Here is a 16,208-nt window from a genome sequence, read left to right as displayed (position 1 = left end):
AATAGTGTATTATATAGATGTATGTAGCTTGTGCTCTGTGAGGGCTACTTACCTGTACTGTAATAATGCAGGAATAGTGTATTATATAGATGTATGTAGCTTGTGTTCTATGAGGGCTACTTACCTGTACTGTAATAATGCAGGAATAGTGCATTATATAGATGTATGTAGCTTGTGTTCTGTGAGGGCTACTTACCTGTACTGTAATAATGCAGGAATAGTGTATTATATAGATGTATGTAGCTTGTGTTCTGTGAGGGCTACTTACCTGTACTATAATAATGCAGGAATAGTGTATTATATAGATGTATGTAGCTTGTGTTCTGTGATGGCTACTTACCTGTACTGTAATAATGCAGGAATAGTGTATTATATAGATGTATGTAGCTTGTGTTCTGTGAGGGCTACTTACCTGTACTGTAATAATGCAGGAATAGTGTATTATATAGATGTATGTAGCTTGTGCTCTGCGAGGGCTACTTACCTGTACTGTAATAATGCCGGAATAGTGTATTATATAGATGTATGTAGCTTGTGTTCTGTGAGGGCTACTTACCTGTACTGTAATAATGCAGGAATAGTGTATTATATAGATGTATGTAGCTTGTGTTCTGTGAGGACTACTTACCTGTACTGTAATAATGCAGGAATAGTGTATTATATAGATGTATGTAGCTTGTGTTCTGTGAGGGCTACTTACCTGTACTGTAATAATGCAGGAATAGTGTATTATATAGATGTATGTAGCTTGTGCTCTGTGAGGGCTACTTACCTGTACTGTAATAATGCAGGAATAGTGTATTATATAGATGTATGTAGCTTGTGTTCTGTGAGGGCTACTTACCTGTACTGTAATAATGCAGGAATAGTGTATGATATAGATGTATGTAGCTTGTGTTCTGTGAGGGCTACTTACCTGTACTGTAATAATGCAGGAATAGTGTATTATATAGATGGATGTAGCTTGTGTTCTGTGAGGGCTACTTACCTGTACTGTAATAATGCAGGAATAGTGTATGATATAGATGTATGTAGCTTGTGTTCTGTGAGGGCTACTTACCTGTACTGTAATAATGCAGGAATAGTGTATTATATAGATGTATGTAGCTTGTGTTCTGTGAGGGCTACTTACCTGTACTGTAATAATGCAGGAATAGTGTATTATATAGATGTATGTAGCTTGTGTTCTGTGATGGCTACTTACCTGTACTGTAATAATGCAGGAATAGTGTATAATATAGATGTATGTAGCTTGTGTTCTGTGAGGGCTACTTACCTGTACTGTAATAATGCAGGAATAGTGTATAATATAGATGTATGTAGCTTGTGTTCTGTGAGGGCTACTTACCTGTACTGTAATAATGCAGGAATAGTGTATGATTTAGATGTATGTAGCTTGTGTTCTGTGAGGGCTACTTACCTGTACTGTAATAATGCAGGAATAGTGTATTGTATAGATGTATGTAGCTTGTGTTCTGTGAGGGCTACTTACCTGTACTGTAATAATGCAGGAATAGTGTATGATATAGATGTATGTAGCTTGTGTTCTATGAGGGCTACTTACCTGTACTGTAATAATGCAGGAATAGTGTATAATATAGATGGATGTAGCTTGTGTTCTGTGAGGGCTACTTACCTGTACTGTAATAATGCAGGAATAGTGTATGCTATAGATGTATGTAGCTTGTGTTCTGTGAGGGCTACTTACCTGTACTGTAATAATGCAGGAATAGTGTATTATATAGATGTATGTAGCTTGTGCTCTGTGAGGGCTACTTACCTGTAATGTAATAATGCAGGAATAGTGTATTATATATATGGATGTAGCTTGTGTTCTGTGAGGGCTACTTACCTGTACTGTAATAATGCAGGAATAGTGTATTATATAGATGTATGTAGCTTGTGTTCTGTGAGGGCTACTTACCTGTACTGTAATAATGCAGGAATAGTGTATGATATAGATGTATGTAGCTTGTGTTCTGTGAGGGCTACTTACCTGTACTGTAATAATGCAGGAATAGTGTATTATATAGATGGATGTAGCTTGTGTTCTGTGAGGGCTACTTACCTGTACTGTAATAATGCAGGAATAGTGTATGATATATATATAGATGTATGTAGCTTGTGTTCTGTGAGGGCTACTTACCTGTACTGTAATAATGCAGGAATAGTGTATTATATAGATGTATGTAGCTTGTGTTCTGTGAGGGCTACTTACCTGTACTGTAATAATGCAGGAATAGTGTATTATATAGATGTATGTAGCTTGTGTTCTGTGAGGGTTACTTACCTGTACCGTAATAATGCAGGAATAGTGTATTATATAGATGTATGTAGCTTGTGTTCTGTGAGGGCTACTTACCTGTACTGTAATAATGCAGGAATAGTGTATTATATAGATGTATGTAGCTTGTGTTCTGTGAGGGCTACTTACCTGTACTGTAATAATGCAGGAATAGTGTATTATATAGATGTATGTAGCTTGTGTTCTGTGAGGGCTACTTACCTGTACTGTAATAATGCAGGAATAGTGTATTATATAGATGTATGTAGCTTGTGTTCTGTGAGGACTACTTACCTGTACTGTAATAATGCAGGGATAGTGTATTATATAGATGTATGTAGCTTGTTTTCTGTGAGGGCTACTTACCTGTGCCATAATAATGCAGGAATAGTGTATTATATAGATGTATGTAGCTTGTGTTCTGTGAGGGCTACTTACCTGTACTGTAATAATGCAGGAATAGTGTATTATATAGATGTATGTAGCTTGTGTTCTGTGATGGCTACTTACCTGTACTGTAATAATGCAGGAATAGTGTATAATATAGATGTATGTAGCTTGTGTTCTGTGAGGGCTACTTACCTGTACTGTAATAATGCAGGAATAGTGTATAATATAGATGTATGTAGCTTGTGTTCTGTGAGGGCTACTTACCTGTACTGTAATAATGCAGGAATAGTGTATGATTTAGATGTATGTAGCTTGTGTTCTGTGAGGGCTACTTACCTGTACTGTAATAATGCAGGAATAGTGTATTGTATAGATGTATGTAGCTTGTGTTCTGTGAGGGCTACTTACCTGTACTGTAATAATGCAGGAATAGTGTATGATATAGATGTATGTAGCTTGTGTTCTATGAGGGCTACTTACCTGTACTGTAATAATGCAGGAATAGTGTATTATATAGATGTATGTAGCTTGTGTTCTGTGAGGGCTACTTACCTGTACTGTAATAATGCAGGAATAGTGTATTATATAGATGTATGTAGCTTGTGTTCTATGAGGGCTACTTACCTGTACTGTAATAATGCAGGAATAGTGTATAATATAGATGGATGTAGCTTGTGTTCTGTGAGGGCTACTTACCTGTACTGTAATAATGCAGGAATAGTGTATGCTATAGATGTATGTAGCTTGTGTTCTGTGAGGGCTACTTACCTGTACTGTAATAATGCAGGAATAGTGTATTATATAGATGTATGTAGCTTGTGCTCTGTGAGGGCTACTTACCTGTAATGTAATAATGCAGGAATAGTGTATTATATATATGGATGTAGCTTGTGTTCTGTGAGGGCTACTTACCTGTACTGTAATAATGCAGGAATAGTGTATTATATAGATGTATGTAGCTTGTGTTCTGTGAGGACTACTTACCTGTACTGTAATAATGCAGGAATAGTGTATTATATAGATGTATGTAGCTTGTGTTCTGTGAGGGCTACTTACCTGTACTGTAATAATGCAGGAATAGTGTATGATATAGATGTATGTAGCTTGTGTTCTGTGAGGACTACTTACCTGTACTGTAATAATGCAGGAATAGTGTATTATATAGATGTATGTAGCTTGTGCTCTGTGAGGGCTACTTACCTGTACTGTAATAATGCAGGAATAGTGTATTATATAGATGTATGTAGCTTGTGTTCTGTGAGGGCTACTTACCTGTACTGTAATAATGCAGGAATAGTGTATTATATAGATGTATGCAGCTTGTGCTCTGTGAGGGCTACTTACCTGTACTGTAATAATGCAGGAATAGTGTATTATATAGATGGATGTAGCTTGTGTTCTGTGAGGGCTACTTACCTGTACTGTAATAATGCAGGAATAGTGTATTATATAGATGGATATAGCTTGTGTTCTGTGAGGGCTACTTACCTGTACTGTAATAATGCAGGAATAGTGTATTATATAGATGTATGTAGCTTGTGTTCTGTGAGGGCTACTTACCTGTACTGTAATAATGCAGGAATAGAGTATTATATAGATGTATGTAGCTTGTGTTCTGTGAGGGCTACTTACCTGTACTGTAATAATGCAGGAATAGTGTATTATATAGATGTATCTAGCTTGTGTTCTGTGAGGGCTACTTACCTGTACTGTAATAATGCAGGAATAGTGTATTATATAGATGTATGTAGCTTGTGTTCTGTGAGGGCTACTTACCTGTACTGTAATAATGCAGGAATAGAGTATTATATAGATGGATGTAGCTTGTGTTCTGTGAGGGCTACTTACCTGTACTGTAATAATGCAGGAATAGTGTATTATATAGATGTATGTAGCTTGTGTTCTGTGAGGGCTACTTACCTGTACTGTAATAATGCAGGAATAGTGTATTATATAGATAGATGTAGCTTGTGCTCTATGAGGGCTACTTACCTGTACTGTAATAATGCAGGAATATTGTATTATATAGATGTATGTAGCTTGTGTTCTGTGAGGGCTACTTACCTGTACTGTAATAATGCAGGAATAGTGTATTATATAGATGTATGTAGCTTGTGTTCTGTGAGGGCTACTTACCTGTACTGTAATAATGCAGGAATAGTGTATTATATAGATGTATGTAGCTTGTGTTCTGTGAGAGCTACTTACCTGTACTGTAATAATGCAGGAATAGTGTATTATATAGATGTATGTAGCTTGTTTTCTGTGAGGGCTACTTACCTGTACTGTAATAATGCAGGAATAGTGTATTATATAGATGTATGTAGCTTGTGTTCTGTGAGGGCTACTTACCTGTACTGTAATAATGCAGGAATAGTGTATTATATAGATGGATGTAGCTTGTGTTCTGTGAGGGCTACTTACCTTTACTGTAATAATGCATGAATAGTGTATTATATAGATGTATGTAGCTTGTGTTCTATGGGGGCTACTTACCTGTACTGTAATAATGCAGGAATAGTGTATTATATAGATGTATGTAGCTTGTGTTCTATGAGGGCTACTTACCTGTACTGTAATAATGCAGGAATAGTGTATTATATAGATGTATGTAGCTTGTGTTCTATGAGGGCTACTTACCTGTACTGTAATAATGCAGGAATAGTGTATTATATAGATGTATGTAGCTTGTGCTCTATGAGGGCTACTTACCTGTACTGTAATAATGCAGGAATAGTATATTATATAGATGGATATAGCTTGTGTTCTGTGAGGGTTACTTACCTGTACTGTAATAATGCAGGAATAGTGTATTATATAGATGTATGTAGCTTGTGTTCTGTGAGGGCTACTTACATGTACTGTAATAATGCAGGAATAGTGTATTATATAAATGGATGTAGCTTGTGTTCTGTGAGGGCTACTTACCTGTACTGTAATAATGCAGGAATAGTGTATTATATAGATGTATGTAGCTTGTGTTCTGTGAGGGTTACTTACCTGTACTGTAATAATGCAGAAATAGTGTATTATATAGATGTATGTAGCTTGTGTTCTGTGAGGGCTACTTACCTGTACTGTAATAATGCAGGAATAGTGTATTATATAGATGGATATAGCTTGTGTTCTGTGAGGGCTACTTACCTGTACTGTAATAATGCAGGAATAGTGTATTATATAGATGGATGTAGCTTGTGTTCTATGAGGGCTACTTACCTGTACTGTAATAATGCAGGAATAGTGTATTATATAGATGTATGTAGCTTGTGCTCTGTGAGGGCTACTTACCTGTACTGTAATAATGCAGGAATAGAGTATTATATAGATGTATGTAGCTTGTGTTCTGTGAGGGCTACTTACCTGTACTGTAATAATGCAGGAATAGTGTATTATATAGATGGATGTAGCTTGTGTTCTGTGAGGGCTACTTACCTGTACTGTAATAATGCAGGAATAGTGTATTATATAGATGGATGTAGCTTGTGTTCTGTGAGGGCTACTTACCTGTACTGTAATAATGCAGAAATAGTGTATTATATAGATGTATGTAGCTTGTGTTCTGTGAGGGCTACTTACCTGTACTGTAATAATGCAGGAATAGTGTATTATATAGATGTATGTAGCTTGTGCTCTATGAGGGCTACTTACCTGTACTGTAATAATGCAGGAATAGTGTATTATATAGATGTATGTAGCTTGTGTTCTGTGAGGGCTACTTACCTGTACTGTAATAATGCAGGAATAGTGTATTATATAGATGTATGTAGCTTGTGTTCTGTGAGGGCTACTTACCTGTACTGTAATAATGCAGGAATAGTGTATTATATAGATGTATGTAGCTTGTGCTCTGTGAGGACTACTTACCTGTACTGTAATAATGCAGGAATAGTGTATTATATAAATGGATGTAGCTTGTGTTCTGTGAGGGCTACTTACCTGTACTGTAATAATGCAGGAATAGTGTATTATATAGATTTATGTAGCTTGTGCTCTGTGAGGACTACTTACCTGTACTGTAATAATGCAGTAATAGTGTATTATATAGATGGATGTAGCTTGTGCTCTATGGGGGCTACTTACCTGTACTGTAATAATGCAGGAATAGTGTATTATATAGATGTATGTAGCTTGTGTTCTGTGATGGCTACTTACCTGTACTGTAATAATGCATTAATAGTGTATTCTATAGATGTATGTAGCTTGTGTTCTGTGAGGGCTACTTACCTGTACTGTAATAATGCAGTAATAGTGTATTCTATAGATGTATGTAGCTTGTGTTCTGTGAGGGCTACTTACCTGTACTGTAATAATGCAGGAATAGTGTATGATATAGATGTATGTAGCTTGTGTTCTGTGAGAGCTACTTACCTGTACTGTAATAATGCAGGAATAGTGTATTATATAGCTGTATGTAGCTTGTGTTCTGTGAGGGCTACTTACCTGTACTGTAATAATGCAGGAATAGTGTATTATATAGATGGATGTAGCTTGTGTTCTGTGAGAGCTACTTACCTGTACTGTAATAATGCAGGAATAGTGTATTATATAGATGTATGTAGCTTGTGTTCTGTGAGAGCTACTTACCTGTACTGTAATAATGCAGGAATAGTGTATGATATAGATGTATGTAGCTTGTGTTCTGTGAGGGCTACTTACCTGTACTGTAATAATGCAGGAATAGTGTATTATATAGATGTATGTAGCTTGTGTTCTGTGAGGGCTACTTACCTGTACTGTAATAATGCAGGAATAGTGTATTATATAGATGTATGTAGCTTGTGCTCTATGGGGGCTACTTACCTGTACTGTAATAATGCAGGAATAGTGTATTATATAGATGTATGTAGCTTGTGCTCTGTGGGGGCTACTTACCTGTACTGTAATAATGCAGGAATAGTGTATTATATAGATGTATGTAGCTTGTGTTCTGTGAGGGCTACTTACCTGTACTGTAATAATGCAGGAATAGAGTATTATATAGATGGATGTAGCTTGTGTTCTGTGAGGGCTACTTACCTGTACTGTAATAATGCAGGAATAGTGTATTATATAGATGTATGTAGCTTGTGTTCTGTGAGGGCTACTTACCTGTACTGTAATAATGCAGGAATAGTGTATTATATAGATAGATGTAGCTTGTGCTCTATGAGGGCTACTTACCTGTACTGTAATAATGCAGGAATATTGTATTATATAGATGTATGTAGCTTGTGTTCTGTGAGGGCTACTTACCTGTACTGTAATAATGCAGGAATAGTGTATTATATAGATGTATGTAGCTTGTGTTCTGTGAGGGCTACTTACCTGTACTGTAATAATGCAGGAATAGTGTATTATATAGATGTATGTAGCTTGTGTTCTGTGAGAGCTACTTACCTGTACTGTAATAATGCAGGAATAGTGTATTATATAGATGTATGTAGCTTGTTTTCTGTGAGGGCTACTTACCTGTACTGTAATAATGCAGGAATAGTGTATTATATAGATGTATGTAGCTTGTGTTCTGTGAGGGCTACTTACCTGTACTGTAATAATGCAGGAATAGTGTATTATATAGATGGATGTAGCTTGTGTTCTGTGAGGGCTACTTACCTTTACTGTAATAATGCATGAATAGTGTATTATATAGATGTATGTAGCTTGTGTTCTATGGGGGCTACTTACCTGTACTGTAATAATGCAGGAATAGTGTATTATATAGATGTATGTAGCTTGTGTTCTATGAGGGCTACTTACCTGTACTGTAATAATGCAGGAATAGTGTATTATATAGATGTATGTAGCTTGTGTTCTATGAGGGCTACTTACCTGTACTGTAATAATGCAGGAATAGTGTATTATATAGATGTATGTAGCTTGTGCTCTATGAGGGCTACTTACCTGTACTGTAATAATGCAGGAATAGTATATTATATAGATGGATATAGCTTGTGTTCTGTGAGGACTACTTACCTGTACTGTAATAATGCAGGAATAGTGTATTATATAGATGTATGTAGCTTGTGTTCTGTGAGGGCTACTTACCTGTACTGTAATAATGCAGGAATAGAGTATTATATAGATGTATGTAGCTTGTGTTCTGTGAGGACTACTTACCTGTACTGTAATAATGCAGGAATAGTGTATTATATAGATGTATGTAGCTTGTGTTCTGTGAGGGCTACTTACCTGTACTGTAATAATGCAGGAATAGAGTATTATATAGATGTATGTAGCTTGTGTTCTGTGAGGGCTACTTACATGTACTGTAATAATGCAGGAATAGTGTATTATATAAATGGATGTAGCTTGTGTTCTGTGAGGGCTACTTACCTGTACTGTAATAATGCAGGAATAGTGTATTATATAGATGTATGTAGCTTGTGTTCTGTGAGGGTTACTTACCTGTACTGTAATAATGCAGAAATAGTGTATTATATAGATGTATGTAGCTTGTGTTCTGTGAGGGCTACTTACCTGTACTGTAATAATGCAGGAATAGTGTATTATATAGATGGATATAGCTTGTGTTCTGTGAGGGCTACTTACCTGTACTGTAATAATGCAGGAATAGTGTATTATATAGATGGATGTAGCTTGTGTTCTATGAGGGCTACTTACCTGTACTGTAATAATGCAGGAATAGTGTATTATATAGATGTATGTAGCTTGTGCTCTGTGAGGGCTACTTACCTGTACTGTAATAATGCAGGAATAGAGTATTATATAGATGTATGTAGCTTGTGTTCTGTGAGGGCTACTTACCTGTACTGTAATAATGCAGGAATAGTGTATTATATAGATGGATGTAGCTTGTGTTCTGTGAGGGCTACTTACCTGTACTGTAATAATGCAGGAATAGTGTATTATATAGATGGATGTAGCTTGTGTTCTGTGAGGGCTACTTACCTGTACTGTAATAATGCAGAAATAGTGTATTATATAGATGTATGTAGCTTGTGTTCTGTGAGGGCTACTTACCTGTACTGTAATAATGCAGGAATAGTGTATTATATAGATGTATGTAGCTTGTGCTCTATGAGGGCTACTTACCTGTACTGTAATAATGCAGGAATAGTGTATTATATAGATGTATGTAGCTTGTGTTCTGTGAGGGCTACTTACCTGTACTGTAATAATGCAGGAATAGTGTATTATATAGATGTATGTAGCTTGTGTTCTGTGAGGGCTACTTACCTGTACTGTAATAATGCAGGAATAGTGTATTATATAGATGTATGTAGCTTGTGCTCTGTGAGGACTACTTACCTGTACTGTAATAATGCAGGAATAGTGTATTATATAAATGGATGTAGCTTGTGTTCTGTGAGGGCTACTTACCTGTACTGTAATAATGCAGTAATAGTGTATTATATAGATGTATGTAGCTTGTGTTCTGTGAGGGCTACTTACCTGTACTGTAATAATGCAGGAATAGTGTATTCTATAGATGTATGTAGCTTGTGTTCTGTGAGGGCTACTTACCTGTACTGTAATAATGCAGTAATAGTGTATTATATAGATGTATGTAGCTTGTGTTCTGTGAGGGCTACTTACCTGTACTGTAATAATGCAGGAATAGTGTATTCTATAGATGTATGTAGCTTGTGTTCTGTGAGGGCTACTTACCTGTACTGTAATAATGCAGTAATAGTGTATTATATAGATGTATGTAGCTTGTGTTCTGTGAGGGCTACTTACCTGTACTGTAATAATGCAGGAATAGTGTATTATATAGATGTATGTAGCTTGTGTTCTGTGAGGGCTACTTACCTGTAATGTAATAATGCAGGAATAGTGTATTATATAGATGTATGTAGCTTGTGCTCTATGAGGGCTACTTACCTGTACTATAATAATGCAGGAATAGTGTATTATATAGATGGATGTAGCTTGTGTTCTGTGTGGGCTACTTACCTGTAATGTAATAATGCAGGAATAGTGTATTATATAGATGTATGTAGCTTGTGTTCTGTGAGGGCTACTTACCTGTACTGTAATAATGCAGGAATAGTGTATTATATAGATGTATGTAGCTTGTGTTCTATGAGGGCTACTTACCTGTACTGTAATAATGCAGGAATAGTGTATTATATAGATGTATGTAGCTTGTGCTCTATGAGGGCTACTTACCTGTACTGTAATAATGCAGGAATAGTGTATTATATAGATGTATGTAGCTTGTGCTCTGTGAGGGCTACTTACCTGTACTGTAATAATGCAGGAATAGTGTATTATATAGATGGATGTAGCTTGTGTTCTGTGAGGGCTACTTACCTGTACTGTAATAATGCAGGAATAGTGTATTATATAGATGGATGTAGCTTGTGTTCTGTGAGGGCTACTTACCTGTACTGTAATAATGCAGGAATAGTGTATTATATAGATGGATGTAGCTTGTGTTCTGTGAGGGCTACTTACCTGTACTGTAATAATGCAGGAATAGTGTATTATATAGATGGATGTAGCTTGTGTTCTGTGAGGGCTACTTACCTGTACTGTAATAATGCAGGAATAGTGTATTATATAGATGTATGTAGCTTGTGTTCTGTGAGGGCTACTTACCTGTACTGTAATAATGCAGGAATAGTGTATTATATAGATAGATGTAGCTTGTGTTCTGTGAGGGCTACTTACCTGTACTGTAATAATGCAGGAATAGTGTATTATATAGATGTATGTAGCTTGTGTTCTGTGAGGGCTACTTACCTGTACTGTAATAATGCAGGAATAGTATATTATATAGATGTATGTAGCTTGTGTTCTGTGAGGGCTACTTACCTGTACTGTAATAATGCAGGAATAGTGTATTATATAGATGGATATAGCTTGTATTCTATGAGGGCTACTTACCTGTACTGTAATAATGCAGGAATAGTGTATTATATAGATGTATGTAGCTTGTGTTCTGTGAGGGCTACTTACCTGTACTGTAATAATGCAGGAATAGTGTATTATATAAGCGACATGTAAATAAGAATATGGAAGAACTGATTGTACTTACCTCAGGGCTCTGTCGCCCGTTGTTTTGTGATATCCCAGCAATACGTCTCTTCTCCTCCCAGCTCTACTCCCTCTCGCCCGCCTGCCTCCTCACCCTCCACACAGAGCATTGCTGAGCGGAGCAGTCTCTCTCGGGGATCCAACGTTCGTAGCACTTTTCACGGTGGCCATGTCAGAGATCGGAGGGGGCAGAACCCACCTCCCAGCTCGCCTACACATCCTCACGAGGGGTTAAACCAGAGCCGGACCAGAGCCACCTCAAACCTGTTTAGCAAACTGACCTCCAAACTAACTCGCAGGTAAGTGATTCAAAGATGATAAACCCCCACTACCTACAGGGTGACACAGACTACTACCGGGGCTCACTACAACTCCCAGCATGCTTCTCAGCAGCTTTCTGAGCACGCTGGGCGTTATGATACAGCAGCAGTAGCGCTGTACGTCACTGGGGACTAATTTCCTAATGTGAATTTAGCAGTGATTAGCGCTAACCACAAATTGTGCCCTGTACATAGATTTCTTGTGCATTTACCCCAATCAAGATACTAATGTCCGTCTACACTTATAGCGTATCCGCCCAGCACTGTATATATGGGTCACATGACATATGAGGTCACAGGCGGAGAGTGAGCGGCCATCTTGCTACCTCTGTCCTCTTTGACTGCAGATTCTTCTTTTCCTTTCATCTGTCTACTCATGTTTTTTCTCTCACCCCGTCCTCTCCCTTTTCTTCTTCTCTCTGCCTCCTCTCCAGGGTCGCTCTTGACCCCTCTAAGAGACAGGCGTCTCACCGCTGTGTGTCTGGAGTGTCTCTCCCTCAGGACAGCAAGATCAGTAAGTGTAACACTCTAATATCTCCCCTGCTTTATGTGTCTTATCTCACAGGGTCATATCTTGTATATATGTACAAAGAGAAGGAGACATCCCTCTTACTACTCGTTATTTCATTTTAGAGGGGCTGTGTGTGGCTGGGACAAGTAGTTCTACAGAGAACGCGTATTTTATTCAGAATGTGCCATAGATAGAGTTCAGTTACCACATCTATAGAATTCACAAGCGAGATGTGATAGCGTCTGCCGGCTTCCCTCACCTCCGGCACGCTCCGACGCTATGGCCGACATCCCTCACCTTCGGCACGCTCAGACATTATGGCCGGCTTCCCTCACCTCTGGCACGCACAGACATTATGGCCGGCTTCCCTCACCTCCGGCACGCTCTGACGTTATGGCCGGCTTCCCTCACCTCCGGCACACTCCGACGCTATGGCCGGCTTCCCTCACCTCCGGCACGCTCCGACGTTATGGCCGGCTTCTCTCACCTCCGGCACGCTCCGACGCTATGGCCAGCTTCCCTCACCTCCGGCACGCTCCGACGGTATGGCCGGCTTCCCTCACCTCCGGCACACTCCAACGCTATGGCCGGCTTCCCTCACCTCCGGCACGCTCCGACGTTATGGCCGGCTTCCCTCACCTCCGGCAAGCTCCGACGCTATGGCCGGCTTCCCTCACCTCCGGCAAGCTCCGACGCTATGGCCGGCTTCCCTCACCTCCGGCACGCTCCGACGTTATGGCCGGCTTCCCTCACCTCCGGCACGCTCCGACGTTATGGCCGGCTTCCCTCACCTCCGGCACGCTCCGACGCTATGGCCGGCTTCCCTCACCTCCGGCACGCTCCGACGTTATGGCCGACTTCCCTCACCTCTGGCACGCTCAGACACTATGGCCGGCTTCCCTCACCTCCGGCACGCTCCGACGTTATGGCCGGCTTCCCTCACCTCCGGAACGCTCAGACGCCATTACATCATGCCTAATATGACTGTTGTTTGTAGACTATAAATGCAGCAATTGTTGCGATGTATGGATGTTGCAGCACATATCCGGATGTGCCGAGGGTCTTACTTACAGAACTTTGCTATAATAATATGTAATAATAATAATACTGCACTGCAATCCAATACCAAATATATAGAAACTGTGATTGTATCAGTATTGAACGGAAATGATTTATTAAGCGTGCAGATGGTGATTACTATTATAGAAGCCGTATAAGAATAAGTATACTAGTAAGATCATTGTTACACGTTGGAAGGCGGTATATATAAGTAATATACTGTAAGAGGGTGATTAGTTATGTAAGAGTCACGTATATAATATGCAGAGCGGTCTAGGTCTCCGTCCCATGTTTATGAACACGACAGCGGGGTAATAGTGACAGCGGGGTAATAGTGACAGGAGGGTAATAGCGACAGCGGGGTAATAGTGACAGGAGGGTAATAGTGACAGCGGGGTAATAGCGACAGCGGGGTAATAGCGACAGCGGGGTAATAGTGACAGGAGGGTAATAGCGACAGCGGGGTAATAGTGACAGGAGGGTAATAGCGACAGCGGGGTAATAGTGACAGCGGGGTAATAGTGACAGCGGGGTAATAGCGGCAGCGGGGTAATAGTGACAGGAGAGTAATAGTGACAGCGGGGTAATAGTGACAGGAGGGTAATAGCGACAGCGGGGTAATAGTGACAGCGGGGTAATAGTGACAGCGGGGTAATAGTGACTGGAGGGTAATAGCGACAGCGGGGTAATAGTGACAGGAGGGTAATAGTGACAGCGGGGTAATAGCGACAGCGGGGTAATAGCGACAGCGGGGTAATAGTGACAGGAGGGTAATAGCGACAGCGGGGTAATAGTGACAGGAGAGTAATAGTGACAGCGGGGTAATAGTGACAGGAGGGTAATAGCGACAGCGGGGTAATAGTGACAGGAGGGTAATAGTGACAGCGGGGTAATAGTGACAGCGGGGTAATAGCGACAGGAGGGTAATAGTGACAGCGGGGTAATAGTGACAGGAGAGTAATAGTGACAGCGGGGTAATAGTGACAGGAGGGTAATAGCGACAGCGGGGTAATAGTGACAGCGGGGTAATAGTGACTGGAGGGTAATAGCGACAGCGGGGTAATAGTGACAGGAGGGTAATAGCGACAGCGGGGTAATAGTGACAGGAGAGTAATAGTGACAGCGGGGTAATAGTGACAGGAGGGTAATAGCGACAGCGGGGTAATAGTGACAGCGGGGTAATAGTGACTGGAGGGTAATAGCGACAGCGGGGTAATAGTGACAGGAGGGTAATAGCGACAGCGGGGTAATAGCGACAGGAGGGTAATAGTGACAGCGGGGTAATAGCGACAGCGGGGTAATAGCGACAGCGGGGTAATAGTGACAGGAGGGTAATAGTGACAGCGGGGTAATAGTGACAGGAGGGTAATAGCGACAGCGGGGTAATAGTGACAGGAGGGTAATAGTGACAGCGGGGTAATAGTGACAGGAGGGTAATAGCGACAGCGGGGTAATAGTGACAGGAGGGTAATAGCGACAGCGGGGTAATAGTGACAGGAGAGTAATAGTGACAGCGGGGTAATAGTGACAGGAGGGTAATAGCGACAGCGGGGTAATAGTGACAGGAGGGTAATAGCGACAGCGGGGTAATAGTGACAGGAGAGTAATAGTGACAGCGGGGTAATAGCGACAGCGGGGTAATAGTGACAGGAGGGTAATAGTGACAGCGGGGTAATAGTGACAGCGGGGTAATAGTGACTGGAGGGTAATAGCGACAGCGGGGTAATAGTGACAGCGGGGTAATAGCGACAGCGGGGTAATAGCGACAGCGGGGTAATAGCGACAGCGGGGTAATAGTGACAGGAGGGTAATAGCGACAGCGGGGTAATAGTGACAGGAGGGTAATAGCGACAGCGGGGTAATAGTGACAGCGGGGTAATAGTGACAGCGGGGTAATAGCGGCAGCGGGGTAATAGTGACAGGAGAGTAATAGTGACAGCGGGGTAATAGTGACAGGAGGGTAATAGCGACAGCGGGGTAATAGTGACAGCGGGGTAATAGTGACAGCGGGGTAATAGTGACTGGAGGGTAATAGCGACAGCGGGGTAATAGTGACAGGAGGGTAATAGTGACAGCGGGGTAATAGCGACAGCGGGGTAATAGCGACAGCGGGGTAATAGTGACAGGAGGGTAATAGCGACAGCGGGGTAATAGTGACAGGAGAGTAATAGTGACAGCGGGGTAATAGTGACAGGAGGGTAATAGCGACAGCGGGGTAATAGTGACAGGAGGGTAATAGTGACAGCGGGGTAATAGTGACAGCGGGGTAATAGTGACAGCGGGGTAATAGTGACAGGAGGGTAATAGTGACAGCGGGGTAATAGTGACAGGAGAGTAATAGTGACAGCGGGGTAATAGTGACAGGAGGGTAATAGCGACAGCGGGGTAATAGTGACAGCGGGGTAATAGTGACTGGAGGGTAATAGCGACAGCGGGGTAATAGTGACAGGAGGGTAATAGCGACAGCGGGGTAATAGTGACAGCGGGGTAATAGTGACTGGAGGGTAATAGCGACAGCGGGGTAATAGTGACAGGAGGGTAATAGCGACAGCGGGGTAATAGCGACAGGAGGGTAATAGTGACAGCGGGGTAATAGCGACAGCGGGGTAATAGCGACAGCGGGGTAATAGTGACAGGAGGGTAATAGTGACAGCGGGGTAAT

The 16,208-nt window shown here is 40.7% G+C and overlaps 1 protein-coding gene across 2 annotated transcripts in view; it reads left to right on the top strand.

Moving 5' to 3' along the window:
* Nucleotides 1-16,208, top strand: part of MARK4 (microtubule affinity regulating kinase 4) — a 404,265-nt gene that overhangs the window by 285,094 nt on the left and 102,963 nt on the right. The window contains exons 15-16 of one of the 2 annotated variants that reach the window (XM_063950481.1): nucleotides 11,719-11,955; nucleotides 12,411-12,490. In XM_063950481.1, coding sequence (XP_063806551.1) covers nucleotides 11,719-11,955; nucleotides 12,411-12,490 — 317 coding nt within the window. The remainder of the gene's footprint in view (nucleotides 1-11,718; nucleotides 11,956-12,410; nucleotides 12,491-16,208) is intronic. The other variant, XM_063950480.1, reaches the window with a different exon arrangement.

Source organism: Pseudophryne corroboree (assembly GCF_028390025.1).
Source record: "Pseudophryne corroboree isolate aPseCor3 chromosome 8 unlocalized genomic scaffold, aPseCor3.hap2 SUPER_8_unloc_6, whole genome shotgun sequence".
Classification (NCBI taxonomy): domain Eukaryota; kingdom Metazoa; phylum Chordata; class Amphibia; order Anura; family Myobatrachidae; genus Pseudophryne; species Pseudophryne corroboree.
Note: the sequence above shows the minus strand (reverse complement) of the source record. Positions and strands in the feature narration are given on the sequence as shown.